Genomic DNA, 15,296 nt, shown 5'->3' with positions numbered 1-15,296 from the left:
GGCTGGGATAACTTTTTCCCGCACGCATGCAACGATTTCTATGCTAAATTATGCTACTATCATGCATATGTAACCATGGGACCATGGGACAGATTACGGGTTCAAATCCCAATCCTACCTGGGAACGTGCCACAACTTACAGTTGCTACATACCGATTTTACATGCAACCACGAAGTGATTCTCAATATTTTTTATATCACGAAGATAAAACAGCTAATTTAACACAGTCTCCGTGCGATAACAGGGAAAGCTCAAACGTGCCCGCCCTTTCGTCACACGCATTTGATATATTGTATGGGTTTGTATATGTAATAATATGCTACGTTTGTTATATAGATTTGATTGGTTTAAGTTACTGCACGTCAGCCACATACGCTAGCCGGTATGTTTTGCACGTTTCCCACCATTTCCTTCACTTACTTATGCTCTTGCTATCAGATTTACCCTGACACTTCCTTTCTAACAACTTCCATATTAACGAAGCTTTGCTGTTTTTTTGTTGTTTACGTAAACTGTATGCTTCACACGAATATGCGTGCCATTGTATTTATCAAAGCCTCTTTACAAAGTTTATAGCAGATTTAGCATGTCTCATTATTATTCATTGTATTATTATCATTACAGGGCGCGCCAGATGCAGCCCGGGCAACAACATAACTAGAGGATAGACATGGAGGAGTTTTAAGCTATTTTTGCACTGGTTGCACACTAACTTTAAAGCTTCCGTATAGTTTAGGCGGACAAACTAATGCTAAACAGTAAAGCGTTGAAATAAGTGTCGAAAAGAGGCGAGGCATTACTTACTGGTATGCCTTTTTATATCTTACTTTGCTTTGGATTTACTTCCCAATGGCGGTTAGACGGAATGGTCAGTTTTGAATGTTGAGTACGGGTATGCGGTGATTACACCGTTTCTGTTGGAGAATCCCTCTCTCTCTCTCTCTACCGCTTTCTTCCTGCTACAGATTCTATCTCTTATGCTACATTCAAAGGCATCATTCTCCTTAACCTCCGGTACGGCAATAGTAACAATCGTTAGAAAAGCTTACACACGAGATGAAGATGATGAAGGGTTAGTATGGAATAAGAACTTTTGACGCTTACCAGTGTCCCTTTGGGGTGTCGCTGCTTAGACGCGCTGTATCTCGAACAGTTTCACCTCCGTATCGTACCAGACGGCCGGATCAACGTTGCGCAGATAGATAACGCCCCACATGTACGTGCGGAACCAGGCCGTGGTGCCACCGTTCGCTTGGTACTTCCGTATCAGGATCGGATGCGGCACGGGCAGCAAACCGACGAGCGTACCGTGCTGCAGAAACTTCAGTATCTCCGACTCATCGGTAAGGCCTTTATCGATGCAGATCTTTTCCACCTGTGGTACGAGCACTTGCAGCAGGCGCATGATTGTTTGGAGCGGTAGCTTCGAGCGCCACGACTGCACCCACTCCGGTGTCGGTTGCCACTGTTTCACCTGGACGCCGTGCACCGGCGCAGGTGTTACGCGCAAGCTGCCACGCTGCGCAACCGAACGTCGCAGTGGGGAAGGCGTTTTGCTCGGAGACGAATCAGTCGCAGCCCCCTTTTTGGTGCCATTAGCTTCCGGTTCTTCTTCATCGCTTGCGGGCCCCTTTTCCGGCACTGCCGGTACATCCGGCGACGAGGGACTAGCAAGATCGCTCGGGTGTGCCGATTCCCGTTCGGTGATCTGTGCCAGATTGGGCGTATCTAGTAGCGTGGCCTTTAGCGTTCCGGGTTCGGCTTCCTGCGCTGGCCGTGAACCTTCCATCGATTCTTCCACTATATCGCTACGGGCATCCTCGTCCCCGATTCGGGCGTCTTCTTCCCTTTCACTTGCACTGTCCGCTTCGCGCAAACCGAGCCGCCCCGTTCGTGTGACAATACGGTCCTCCTCGCTTTCATCCCCGGCAACAGATCCGCTTCCGGTACCGGTCGCAGTGAGGGCAGCTTTACGCTGCTGATAATCAGCGGCATCATCCTGCCCGGCCACACTTCTGGAGGCCGCTCCTTGACTAGAACCACCCGTACGTCCACCGCCCATTCCAGCTCCGTTTCCACCCTTGCGGTTGCTGAGACAACGCGCAATGCCGGCCGCATCCGTCGGTAGATTCGCAAGCGCATGGAACACCTGCCGCTTGCGGATTATCGTGTACACCAGGTTCGAATTCCCATCGAACTGATACTGGATGATGTTGTTAAAGATTTCCAGCAGGAAAAACACCAAATGATGGTTCGAGGGTGCCGAGTAAAGGAACCAGGGCGTGCTGAATGCTTCCAGCAGATGCAACAACTTAATGCTAGCCACCATCGAGAGTGTCTTCAAGTACGGCGACACGTTGACGAGAATCGTAAGCAGACAGTCAAACAGTGGCTGCAGCCGCTGGTGCCCGGTAGCAATGATTTTATGAAACACCGTTATCAGCAGATCCGCGTGTGTACCGGTAAACACGGGAATGTCCATCGGTACGGTGGCTGTGTAGGGTTTGTTTAGGCGAACGCCAAAGTTACGCTCGCCGGATAGGAGCAACAGAATGAACACACCAATGTGCATCAGTCCAACGCGTGCTGGAATATTTGAAAGACATCGTGTTTAGGAGTAAGTTTGCGGGCGAACCTTTGCAGGCCATACTTACATTGATCGGCACGGGAATCGTTCAGATGGTAGAGAATCGGTACGAGTATGTCCAGCACGTCACTGCTTTTCAGCACAAAGTAGAGAAATTTCTGTTAAAAGAAAAGGTATAAATTAGAGCGACTATTACGTTCCTCTTACCACTACTTATTGCATTACCTTGTTATAGTCGCAAATCTTCCAGAAGAACACCAGCAACTCCTGGTGACAGTGGAGCCGCTTGGTCGAGTTTGGCAGATAGCTCTGCACTAGCGGATTGTTTAGCAAACGCGTAACACCCTTCAGTATGAACTGAAAATCATCGTCCCGGTGAATGCGCGACAGATAGTTGATGAAGAGATTGTCCGCGATGGTACTGTCGTCGTGTATGTACGCCGACGACTGTGCCGGCCCATTGCTCGTGATGTCATGGTCGAGCGTGACGATTAAAATCTGCAGACATACCTCAACCAGCGGTTCGAGCGTGTCCGTGAACAGCAGGTGGTTGTACGGTACACCGATACCGACCGGGTCGTACGCACAGACCGTGTTCAGCAGCGAGGTGAACAGGGGCAGCGCGTGCCGATTGTCCGCACTGGTAAAGTGCACGATCCAACGGTTCGGTTCATCGCTTGCCGTCGGTGGACGGTACATGGTTTCGCTAAAGCACGTGAGCAACAGCTTCAGCAGCTCCGTGCGCCTCGAATCCATGTTGCCATTGCGGGGTGGCGATTGGGCAAATCCAACGCCAGCCTCCCAGATGTACTCGCAACTATCGATCGAGTTGAGTTCTTCCGCTTTTTCGGGGCCCGATTTCCGATACCCGATCACGGTAAAGTCCGGACAGAACAGCAGATCACATATCGCGTTCAGCAGACTCTGGGCCAACGGAACGGAACCGGTCTCTTCCTTCTCGCTGCCGGAAGGGAGAGACGACCAGAAAAAGTCCTTCCACTGGACATCCTCGAACACGTACGGTAGGATGCGTGTCAGCAACCGGACACAGTTCAATACCGTTTGCTGTTCGCCCTGCGTCCTACAACTATTGTCCACCGCCCGTACCATCCTTTCCGTGGCCTTGTAGCACAGCGTGGCCAAATTCGTTGGCATGACATCTCGCACCTTGCGTATCTCGTTCGCCGGCACCAGCGCAAACACATCCTGTACCGGTGTGTTGTGTTCGCACCAGAACTGCTCCCAAAATGCGTCATCACTCGCATCGATTGGCTGGCGTGGCGTGGATAATAAAGACGATGATTATGACGGCGCGCGTACGAAACACATACGTAGACATCGTGTGGGTGGTCGGGTGGTTCCAGTTACGTGGGAGGAGGCAGAACAGAAAACATATGTTAGCCAGAGGGTCATAAAAGGCACATCGCGTTGCTTTTAGACAAAAACATAACATTCGTGGCCTCGCGCAAACATCATGTTGTAATGTTGCACATGTGTGTATGCGTGTTGTTTTTCTTTTTGCATAATTATGCTTCAGTGAAAGAAACACCACCTCACCTGACTTTTGCTGGTCAGCTGTACGATTGCTTTACGGAAGTTTAGCTTCGTGTCCGTATTGCCCATCTTTGTGACCGGGAGTCGAGACCACTAGACCGGGATTGAAGCCAAAGACGGATTTCTACACCACGTTGCGCTGCGTCATGGGTCGCTTTTGTTTGTGGGAAAAAACACGCACAGACGGTGTGAAAAGTGACGACTTTTCTTCACACAAAGAGAACACAACTTCGCACCGAACTTGGTTCACTTTTAGGTGCTTCTTGGGACGGTAAGGAAATGAAATTAACTTAACGTTTGTCACTATAATACAAGCGACACCTAAAACGCTCGAACTGTACAGTAAGGAAACCGTGAAAATTTTGCGTGGAAATTAACTAGAAACAGATGAAGAAAAAACATACACTCTGCGGAGACGTCCACGAATCATTCAACCGTTTTGACAGATCGGGTAGGATACGAAGTGTGGACAGTGGGCTGGCACCATCTTCACAAAATTGCAATTTTATTTTAGTTTTTAATGTTAAATATTAAAATACTAAATGACGGTTGACTCTTAAGTTATCAGTACCACACGTAATAAATTTGGTTCTGAATATTAAGCAAACTGTATAGCCTAATGTTCTCCTATACAGACCCGCGTTGGATTAAAAATGAGTAGAACATAAGTCTCATGAATATGAATAATCAGGCACAGATTAACCCTCAATAGAGATTATCGATACATAAGAATAAATTTATAGTACTCTAAGTTTCTAGTTCCACCTTTAAATTTGCACAAAAAAAGACTGAAGTTCAGAAGCTCTTCAGAAAGAAAAACAAACTATCAATTTTCATATCAGGGCATTAACGTGATGCACAACATACTTCTAATAATCGTAATGTTAGCCGTTATCGCTTACCTCTCGCCACGCCGTATAAATATATAGTGTGCGTTTTTTGAACGCTTCATCACTTCTCTTGAATGAATTTTTTTGCATTGATCAGCAACATTGTTATCTGCACCCGTAGCCTGTTATTTCACCGATCCTGTTTGTAACAACAGTTTCATCAGACCATTACCATTCAATGACCTCGCACCGTGTCTCTCCCTAGGTGCGCGATTACCACAGGCGGATACTCGAAACTGGAGTGGATCCCCAACAATACGTGTCAATAGCCCGTGTAAGGGCCGCGAAATTTTTCGCCCTATTGCAACATCGCAGCTCGGTAGTAGTGCTAGCAACTAGTGAACTTTGGTCCTTAGTGGGACGCTTTAAAGTTTGTAAGACGACGAAAGCCACGGAGTACGTCAATGGAGCTGACATGCTTTGTACTATACGCCGTGCTGATAGTAGCATGAGTCGCAGTAGAAGAAAGTTTCACAATATCCCTATCGCCATAATCGTACGAGCGTGTGCGGACGCGCGATAGTGACCGATCAATGCTATGACACGTCCGTCCAAACTGTCCATCAATCGGTGTAGCATAAATGTTCGATAGGGCGCTCCGGTGCCCGCCATCGCACGAGCCTCTGCGAGTTATTCACAACATTGAATGTCCTCAGATTGTTGTCTAAATCCTAAGATGACCTAAGAGACAAATGCGTCTTTGCGCTGATGTTGATCGGCCATTAACCGCACGCCATCCGGTTAGGTCCTCCAGAATTTCTCGCTGATGTATTATTCAGTGATAGGCAGTGAAAGGCAAAAAGATACTGAGATCCGGCTAACTGCAACTCCGCTCCAAAAATCCAACACAGAAGAAGCGATCCAAACCGGAGTACTCCTGTACCCACCGCACTATTCGGGTCAACAATCTGGGTCTTAACTGGTACTGTCTTATCATGCTAGGCACACTCCCCGGCCCCTGCAGTTTCCTCCGGCTGTCGGTTCTATGTACGGAGGTCGTGTCCCGGAGGTTGTGCGTTTGGGACACCGTGCCCTTCCCTGTCTCCGGTACCGTTTCAAGGCTACGCAACGAGGGCCGTGAATCATGCGTACCACGATCTGCGTAGTATCGCTGTTCGTACAAACTATGGAAAAGTTGGTTCCTCCAGTTCTAGTTTATTCTTTTGTGCTAGAATTTTCTACCCTACCATGCCGGAAGAGCCTCGCCAACACGCACGTTTGTACGTTGATTAGAAGACTCTGGTATACGAAAAAACAACAAAACCTAGTAAACAAAGTGTAAGTATCCCCCGGTGTTCTCTTCCGCCAATCGCTGCTGCGGTAGCCACCTTAAGCTGTTTGGTAAGGAAGAATTATCGCTGTTGGTTTGTTTTGTGGCGGTAAGTTATAACGTGTTGTTCGGATTTACATAATTAAGAGTAATGGCGCGATTGCTGCTTGCTGCTTCTGATTAGGTGTTTATTTCATCATTTTAAATTCTTTCCTAATAGTCGACCTACTAGTAACGCCTGTTCTAATCGTACTGAGCTGGTAATCGGATATCCCTTACCTATAGGAAACACTAATATGGAGTAGCAACTGTATTTGTTCTCTCTTTTGAGTGGAAACGTGTTGAATACTGACTGTAAAAGCTGTTACAATTCTTGAAGCATATGAAATGTGGCATATTTTGTATGTGTTCTAAGTGTCTATGTGATCCAAGTGCGGTTGCGTAGAGTTGTACGGTAGTAGGAGCAGCTAGGTAAACCGTTTCGTGCGTGTCTTTCCCGATTGAATGCTTATCGTTAATTAGTTTGCACTGTAGCAACTGTCCGATGCATCGTCTTTAAGTACGCGTGAATTTTAAAAACAAAAAAAAACAGGTGTTCCATGCTCCGGAAGGGCGCACGATCCGGGAGATTCCTATTATGTATTTTGTTTCTCATAGAAGAACCTTTCATTAACGTTAACGGCTAACATTGTCTTACGTAACTAAGCGAGTGGAGCTGATGAATGTTTCCTTTTTGTTTCTTGTGCGGACTTTTGAAACTCCTTACACTGTGGCAAACCTGGATCGTTCGTACACTAGCGTGCACTAGCTGAGTGTGTTTGGTTTTGAGTACACAAATCAGATCGGACAATGCGTGTCTTTTGTTTGGCATCGGTACGGCTCATCCATTCTACAGTACAGTACAGTCAAGTCTTTTCCAAAGATAGGGAGCGATTTATTTAACGTCCTTGTAATAACCATGGACCACCATTAACTACTCATGACACAAATTTGTTTTTGCTCTTCGCAAACACCGTTCGAACGAACGTTTTTGGGGCTTGATAGTACCTAGTATTGGCTGGGTAGTATGTATGTGCACTGTTTTTGGGGTGAGCAGATGGCGTCAATATGACGCCGTCCTGTAAAGCAAATGATGCGAAGATGAGCCCGAACCAGGTTTCACTTCATGTTTCCCTTCGGCGTAGCATGTGTAATGAGCATATTTAGGTGTTACATCTAGCTTACAGTAAAATAATTAAACCATGTTTATATAAAAAAAGCTGCTGACATAAAGGCGCTGCGGAAGAAGCGGACATGGAGCCATATCAGATGCGCAACAATGGAAGGTAGAATTTTAAAAACGAGTAAACAAGTAAGCGAATATAAATAAATTTTAAATATTTTACCATCAACCGTAGCGATTCGGTGGTGCACGGTGAATTGAGTTTTCCATTCGCGTGTCGTTATTAAAATATTGGGATTCAAGTTCTTACATAGCTACGTTGGAGAGCATTCACTTCGCTGCTACTGGCGGGTAATGTTATATAGTGCTTTCCTTTCAGTTTGTAATATGGTTGGAGGTTTCGGTGTTTAGTAGTTACATAGTATGCACACACTCCCGCAACCGGTTTCACAGGATTGCCCGCGATCCGGACGTAGAGCTGGGGCGTGCTGCCACGGTGGAATTCCAGTGCATGATGGCGTCCAGGCGAGCTGATCAGGACGCGGGTACTGACTTTGCCTTCGGAGGATGCTCCCGACAGCGGTAGACGTACGCACTGATCGAGACATCATCATCCGTTCGGACGCACTGCAGCTGATTCTCGCAATCGCACCTATCATCAAACGTGGGGTGATAAATGGTTGAAGTGTGTTGTAGAAAGAGGACATAATGAGCACACTGCGTATGTCTGTGGCATAACACTGTGCCATACTTACGTATTTTTCATGAAGTTTTCGATGACTCTGGTTGACGGGATGTAAACTGCCCAACCACACGGTGTATTGCCTTCGCACGTCCCATTGCTGTGCGTTTGGTTGATAACTGATCGCTCACCACGTGACAAAACCTGTGGGAATAAAGTAACACAAAACGATGTAATACTGTCCAGGACCTGATCGTTTCGAAGGAGTTTTGTCGAAAAAATGGCGACTCGCTCTGCATCTAACCTGATAAGATGCAATGCATAACGTTTCAACCTGAGTAAATCAGTCCAAGCATGCGCATATGAAAGTCTCGTGCTCACTGTGCACACAGAACAGTTGAACGATGTCAGTCTATCTTTTACTCGCTACCTTTACCGCTTCTCCTATCAATACGCCTCACTTCCTGCTTCGCTGACGGGAGTTTCTTATCACCAATCAATAGTACGGTGGTTACCGCAGGAGCATTGGGGCTTGCTGCTATAAATCAATATGTAAACATGTGGCCACGGTTCATCGGGTTGATGCTCAAACGTGCCGCACCGTGCATGCCGATGACGCACGAAGCGTGTCAATCGGGATTTCAAAATCTGCAGACGCCTTTATGAGACCGTCTTGGGTACTGCTGGGGCCAAAACTTCCCAGAATTCCGACCGCGAATTCCGAAAACCAAGTTTCTTCATCAGGTGGACTTTAGACTTCAACGATCGATGCATCACTTTAAACTTGATGACACAGCCAAACAGAAACCAAGAACAAACGCCTCGATCAAGCATTTACAGGCGACGGCAGAGACGCCACCATATCCGCGTACGAACTGCGTTGTTGTGACCACAGTTTGAAGTGGGCAGGTCCGTAACCCTACACCGTGGTACACTTTGGTACAAATGGGCGAACGCGCGACCATATTTGCATACGTACGCGTCGCCGAACAGCCATGGCGACCCGCACGGCACGCGGACGACACGCTTGGGTGTAAACAACTCTACTCTTCACTTTATGAATGAATGAGTAAACGTGGACTGATAGGCGGCGATACAGCAAACGCCAGCAATACACGCCGCAGCCAGAGCTCCTTCGTGTTTTATGGTTTCGATACGGTGTGCCGAAAAGAAAAGCAGAACGCTCTGAGACCTTGATGACCCGACAGGCAATTCCTTTCGAGTGGAAGGTTATCAATTTCTAACAAATGAAAGCACATAGACCAGCTACCTGTTGAGCGGCGAAAGTTCGTTCGTGTGCAGTGTAATAACGACTTCACCGGTGCCTGCCAAAATTCATCAGAATCCGAAAGTAATTTGGATGAATATCTGTCATCGTCCCCGTACTGTGCGTCTGCTTCCACGAACGCTATCCAATTACTGGTACTACATTGGCGCATAAGGTTCGCTAGCATGGGAAGCTAGGAGGACGGAATCGGCAGGACTGGGATTTGTCAGTAAAAAGATTTATTTTTCTCGGTAACATACTTCAATCGATGCATCCCAATCAATGTATCTCCACGTTTGCTCAATGGAGATAGCATTGGCAATGTATTTCTAATGAAGTTCAACATCGGAAAAATGCTTCTTCTTTTTTCAGCAGGAAAAAGGAATAACCTTCAAGCGTGTCCAGTGCGAGAAAGTGGAATGGAAAGATGAATCACAAGCATGGCGGATGGGAGCGACTGGGTGGAGATATACTATTAGCGAACATTAATTAACAACAAATGTTAGTTTTAGAACAAGATGTCCCGGGGTGGACAAGCTGTGTTTGGCTCATTATTGTGCGATGGCACTGTTAAATACGGTGTTCGCAGGCCTGGCAAAGCAGCTAATGAAGGCCCAACAGTTCAGATTTAATTATAGTTATTCACTGCTTCATGGCACTGTTAGCCCTCAGCGCTGGGGCAATGTGTTCCGAAGGACACAAAAACTACATCCATATTCCAAGGTTACGATCCGACATGTTGTTGTTCCCCCCGAAAAAAAAATTGCATCAGTTGTGAAATGATTGCATCTCCCAACGGTCGATGCTGCAACGAGCTGCAACGCTGCAGAACCAGCACGAGCAGGAAACTCTCCTCGCGGCTGAAGGCCTGGCCAAGGGTGGGTCCAATTTCGTGGACAAAAACCAATTTAGTCATTGAAGAAACCGGGCCCTATTACATAAACCAATTTGCTACCGAAAATACGCAGCACACACACAAACACACACTAATGGCAGGCCCTTGGTCCATTACTGGTCTCCTGTTTTGTTCCGGCGGTCTCCGGCGTGAAGTGTATATTTCACGCCCGAGGATCGTTTCCGCCGTTGTCTCGTCAGTGTTGTTTCTGTTTCTTTTTGAACGGAGGAGGGTGCAGAAATTGATGAAACCGAAGAACTCGGAGACGGCAGAAGCAGGAAAACGGTGTTCGACTAACTTACAAGGGATGGAACGCGGTTTGGGGTTTGTTTTGGCTTGGTCGGTCGAATTGGATCATTCTGAAGGTCAGACAAATCGGGCAGCAACGCATATTTTGGCGGTACGATCGCCCGGAAAGGGAAGCTCGGTGGGGAGCGCAAGAAACACACTACAAGCTGTTGGTTATTGCGTTGGAACCAAAGTCAAGAACATGAGCAGGTTAACCGACCGTACAGGGTGTTTCGGTTGAAATATTCTTATAGGGATATTGCTAACTTGCTAAGCTGATCGGAGGGTGATCTCAACTATGTACACTGTACAATTTTGTCCTCGATCGATCGGAGGCCTCGGTACCTCTCGGTGTAATACATACGCTATATACGATTCTAGTGATGATGGGATACTATGAGCACTTACCCGTAGTGAAAGCGACGCCTGCCTTGATACGCTCACTGTACTTAACACGAACAGCACCACCAGCACACAGGCACTACACGACACTAATTTGTGTGCCATTGTTTAAACTGTCACTTTAGTCGAGCAGTGTCTTTAGTCGATCGCTGTGACGACTACCACCGATGGTAGGATGAAACTTTAAACTCCGTAGTATATATCGTCCTCAACGCTTGGTGCCGGTTTCTAAATATTGCCTTTATAAAATGCGGAAAACCACGATTGCACTGTCTTGCACACCGGCTTGCTACTAACGCCACAAACACACGGTGGTTTGAAATGTTTGCGCCAAACTGTAGTGTCACTCTGTTAGCTCTGCGTACACCGCGCCGTTTCCTTCTGTAGGATGGATGCTTCCTTCAAGAGAGCGCCGGCTTTTCCGTTAACTTGTGTTGATCTCGATGTTGGGACACGAATGAGCTTCGTGCGTCCGGATCGGAACAATTTATGCCGGACCAGGGCAATCGCGCGCCCATCGGAACATAGAAACACCATCGGCATGCGCTACGCATGGACCGAAGCTCTCTCTTTCTCACTCGCTTGCTCCGTAATTTTCTCGCTCTCGCTTTCCTCTTTTCGGTTGCAACCCAAGTGCACGAAGCAGGGCCGGAAGGGCTAGTCGTAGGTAAGGTAGAGAGCGTGTGGGCAAATGACAGGGAGAGAAGAACGCCGACAAATTGATTTTGTTCATTCACAAGTTTTGAAGAAGATTAGAATGCATCGGTGTACGATGCATCCTCGTTTCGTGCAACGGTACGGACAGAAGGTGGCAGGAAAAAGGAAATGGGTAAAAAGGGGTTGGTAAGTGCACAGCGATACCGCACGGAGGGTTTTTTTTCCTTTCTCCCTTGGCGTTTCCCCGGTTCCCGCGCCGGAGGCCATAAACATTTCCACGCACGCTACAATCACGTGCTTGGCTGCACGTGTGGCTTCCGAGGTTCCAACGGATGCTGGGCAGGCAGAATACGGGAGGACTGATTAGACTGGGCGAGTGTGTCCACACCGATCGGACGATTGGCCATTCGGGAGGAGTGACTGGAGCGAAGTGATTAAAATGAAAGATTGAAGCATAAAAATGAGTTGCTATAATGTAAGGTCAATTGGCGTCCAAATCACGAGTGAATGAAAGACTAGTAGTGAATGTAAAATTTAAAATGGGACCCTAACTCAGATTTAATTTTTCCTTTATGGGAATGGATGTCTTCGAACATTTACGCTAATTTATATACGTCTTATGTACTAAAACAATACCTTTTTGCTACCCTTGTTACATTTGTAGATAGAAAATGGGAGGAAGAAACAATTTTGAACCCTGAAAGATTAAGTATTCCAGCATTCCCACTGTATCCTAACTTCCCAGCTATACACCGTACCTGAGTGAGAAGCGAATGCCTGTGTTACTTCATCTGGCATCACTTCTAGGGTAACGTACAAAAATCTTAACAATTTTTCCCACCTGAAACAGAGGCATTGAGGTGTACTTCCTAACCGTATCCTATTTTTCGGGCTAGACTGTACCTGAGCAATGATCGGATTCCAGTGTTGCTTTGTCTGGCATCACTGCTAAGGAGATGTATGGGAAATTTCTAATTTTCCCACCATACCAGTTTGGGAACAAAGATGAAGAAGTGTAGAATCCTCTCTGTATCATATTTTCCGTGCTATACTGTACCTGAGCGAGGATCCTTTCATGAGTCCTGTGCTTCATTTTCTGGCAACACTGCTTGAGAGATATGTAGAAAATATCTAATTTTTTATACCCGCTGAAACATTGTGGGAACAAAAACTTTCTCTTCCCTAAAAGATCCTGTTAGCAGATAATTTCAAATAGGCCAGAAGATGGCAACACTGCGTAAATGTGCTAACACTCTTCAGTATCCTCATGTTGATTCTAATGTGATATTACACACAGTGTGAATATCAAGCATTATTACAAGTTAAACTACATTTTCCACATCTTAATCTCTATCCAGAACTATTATAACAACAAAAAACTCGTAATGGGTTTGATCACAAGTTCGATCGTCAGACGATTCAATTTCCCAACTCCCCTTCACAGCATGTAGCTCTCACATGTGACCTTACAACCACACTGATACACATAAACATTAACCACGTAATAGGTCAGCTACCCCAAAACAGCCCCAAAAACAAACCTGAACGCATCAACGGCCAATTAATTTATATCTTTGTTTACGTACAATTCTTCCTTTTCTCCGCCAATTCCCAATGCCAATCGGATCGAAGACTCTCGGCGTGTAGCGTGACGCAGGTCGCGTGTTGTTTGCCAGTTGCCTGGTTGTTTTGGCGGGCGATCTACTCGATCGTTGACGTTACATGTTTTGGTCGCTTGAAAGCATGTCATGCCTGGGTGTTTGGCAGCACAAAATCACGTTAAAAAATGCCGAAGTGGAATTTACGTCTCATGATGTTTGTTTTGCTGTTCCCGGGAATACAAAAAAACACCGACACAGACGCTAAACGGTAGGACTCTTCCATGAGTCAGCGTGACCCAACCTCAAAACAAAACGTTGTACAGTGGGGATGAGTTTTTCACTGAACGTTTCAACATCTAGGACCGGCAGATAGGGGAGCAGCTTAATTTGTGATAATGAAACGAGGTTGGGTCGGACGATCGATGAGTACGCACGATCAAAACGTGTCGCATTTGGCCCTTTTTTGTCGCTTGAAAAATGCGCGATCAGTCATCCATTGGGAGCGCTTGGGAAAAAGGAAGGACATCAAGTGCCATTAATCGAACGCGTTGTTGATTACTTAATGCGCAATAACACCAAAGGCGACTTTCAATGGTATTCGCAATTCTCCGTTGCTTTATCGCGCTTCTGCTCTCCGAAAGGTTCGTCTAAGGTACTGGTGCGTATCTTCGCCGCGAGGGATTGTTTCGAAGTGTAGAGAAAATATATTTCATTGGAAGAGTTTGAGAACAAATCTTGATAACACAATGTTGGAATCATTCTAATAGCGGCAAACTTGCTTCTCATGTAGCACTTCTTTCAATGTACTTCGATCTTTTCGATGAAAACAAAAACTTCGCCGCAGGATGAATCCACAAACTGGACTTCGAACCTGCGGACCGTTGTGGTGACACTGTGAATTTCCCGCGGCAATCAAATCAATTGCCGATTTGGTTCCCGTACAGTATACGTTCCTTCTGCTACGTGTACACCACAAAATTCCACATTGCTCGCAAATGACGCATCGAGGAACGCAATAGCCCGCTTAGTAGGACGACGTTGATTGAATTATATCATCCCGTTCCCGTGAATATTGATTGGAACACTTATTATGCTTTCAATTTACGTTCGATCCCCGTCTGGGGAGGGGAAACCAACAAAGCGCATAGTAAGCAAGCTTGGGAATTACAACTTATTTTGATATAGTTGTCCATAGACAGGAACGCCGAGTGTTGGAAATGAAGGATGAAATATCAAACAAGGAGCAACGCTTATTAGGGAATTCGTCATCATTCCACGGATTTTATTAGGTCCGGTTCTGGCCCGGGCTTGGAACCGGTGTAAACTGACGCGGAAAGAAATATGCTAACCCGTTCCGGTGTTCGCGGTAGTTAAATTTTACACCCGTAATGAGGTCGTTTGGCTCGATCTTGCCCATTTGGAAGTCGGTGGTGGTGGCGATGTGGTTTCATGATTTCTGCAGCCTTTCTCTCGGTGTCTGTTGTTCGCCCCATAATTATGCTCATTTGTGGCAAAACATTTTACGACGAGTGCGCTCGGTTATGATGCGTTACCTTTCGCCGGTGGACTTGCAGATGCGATGCAGCGTATCCTTCCGTTCCGTTCGGGGATGGTTTTGTCTCGCACTCGGAAAGGGAAGTTATAACGATTTTTGTGCTGCTGCTGCTGCTGCAATGTTTACGATGATGATGATGAACCAGACATACTAGTCAACATTTAATGCAGGATGTACTGTTTACGAGACGTGATTCTGAGCTCAATAAAGCCGAAGGAATCACCGCAAGTAATCGGGTTTAGGTGATCGACACTAGAACGAGTCTGCTGCACCTACTGTACTATACTGTATAACGTCGATTTTAAAGTCTTTGTTCAGACTTAATTAGTTTGAACTGGAATATTATAGTAATGTCGTCGAAATTTATAAGTGTACAAACCAAATATCTCTGAGAAAATATACCAAATGCACATTGCTATTGCAATTTCTCTAATTTCCGAAAATTAGCTTATGCGGCACCAAGCGGCGAGTACCCGTACTAATTT

The 15,296-nt window shown here is 46.3% G+C and overlaps 2 protein-coding genes across 3 annotated transcripts; both read right to left on the bottom strand.

Annotated features, from left to right (window-relative positions):
* Nucleotides 1–230: 230 nt before the first annotated feature.
* Nucleotides 231–4,540, bottom strand: LOC128303431 (protein HID1). Of its 2 annotated transcripts, XM_053040389.1 has the most exons (5): nt 4,146–4,540; nt 2,814–3,860; nt 2,656–2,746; nt 1,106–2,587; nt 231–1,010 (listed from the first exon to the last, which is right to left on the bottom strand). In XM_053040389.1, the coding sequence occupies exons 1-4, from the start codon at nt 4,209–4,211 to the stop codon at nt 1,131–1,133; spliced, it is 2,661 nt and encodes an 886-aa protein (XP_052896349.1). In that variant the 5' UTR covers nt 4,212–4,540; the 3' UTR covers nt 231–1,010; nt 1,106–1,130. The 2 variants fall into 2 exon arrangements, with proteins under 2 accessions (XP_052896349.1, XP_052896341.1); XM_053040381.1 differs by having other exon boundaries at nt 231–2,587.
* Nucleotides 4,541–6,472: 1,932 nt separating this feature from the next.
* Nucleotides 6,473–11,442, bottom strand: LOC128310570 (uncharacterized). Its single transcript, XM_053047242.1, has 3 exons — nt 11,005–11,442; nt 8,220–8,350; nt 6,473–8,116 (listed from the first exon to the last, which is right to left on the bottom strand). The coding sequence occupies exons 1-3, from the start codon at nt 11,101–11,103 to the stop codon at nt 7,999–8,001; spliced, it is 348 nt and encodes a 115-aa protein (XP_052903202.1). The 5' UTR covers nt 11,104–11,442; the 3' UTR covers nt 6,473–7,998.
* Nucleotides 11,443–15,296: the final 3,854 nt, after the last annotated feature.

The sequence above is a fragment of the Anopheles moucheti genome, chromosome 2 (assembly GCF_943734755.1).
Source record: "Anopheles moucheti chromosome 2, idAnoMoucSN_F20_07, whole genome shotgun sequence".
Taxonomy (NCBI): domain Eukaryota; kingdom Metazoa; phylum Arthropoda; class Insecta; order Diptera; family Culicidae; genus Anopheles; species Anopheles moucheti.
Note: the sequence above shows the minus strand (reverse complement) of the source record. Positions and strands in the feature narration are given on the sequence as shown.

Coding starts and splice junctions, on each gene's coding strand:
- LOC128303431 (XM_053040381.1), bottom strand. CDS start 4,211: ATGGGCAATACGGACACGAAGCTAAACTTCCGTAAAGCAATCGTACAG. Junction 2,747..2,813: donor AGATTTGCGACTATAACAAG/GTAATGCAATAA, acceptor TTCTTTTAACAG/AAATTTCTCTACTTTGTGCT. Junction 2,588..2,655: donor CGATTCCCGTGCCGATCAAT/GTAAGTATGGCC, acceptor CAAATATTCCAG/CACGCGTTGGACTGATGCAC.
- LOC128310570 (XM_053047242.1), bottom strand. CDS start 11,103: ATGGCACACAAATTAGTGTCGTGTAGTGCCTGTGTGCTGGTGGTGCTG. Junction 8,351..11,004: donor AGGCGTCGCTTTCACTACGG/GTAAGTGCTCAT, acceptor TTATTCCCACAG/GTTTTGTCACGTGGTGAGCG. Junction 8,117..8,219: donor GAAAACTTCATGAAAAATAC/GTAAGTATGGCA, acceptor GTTTGATGATAG/GTGCGATTGCGAGAATCAGC.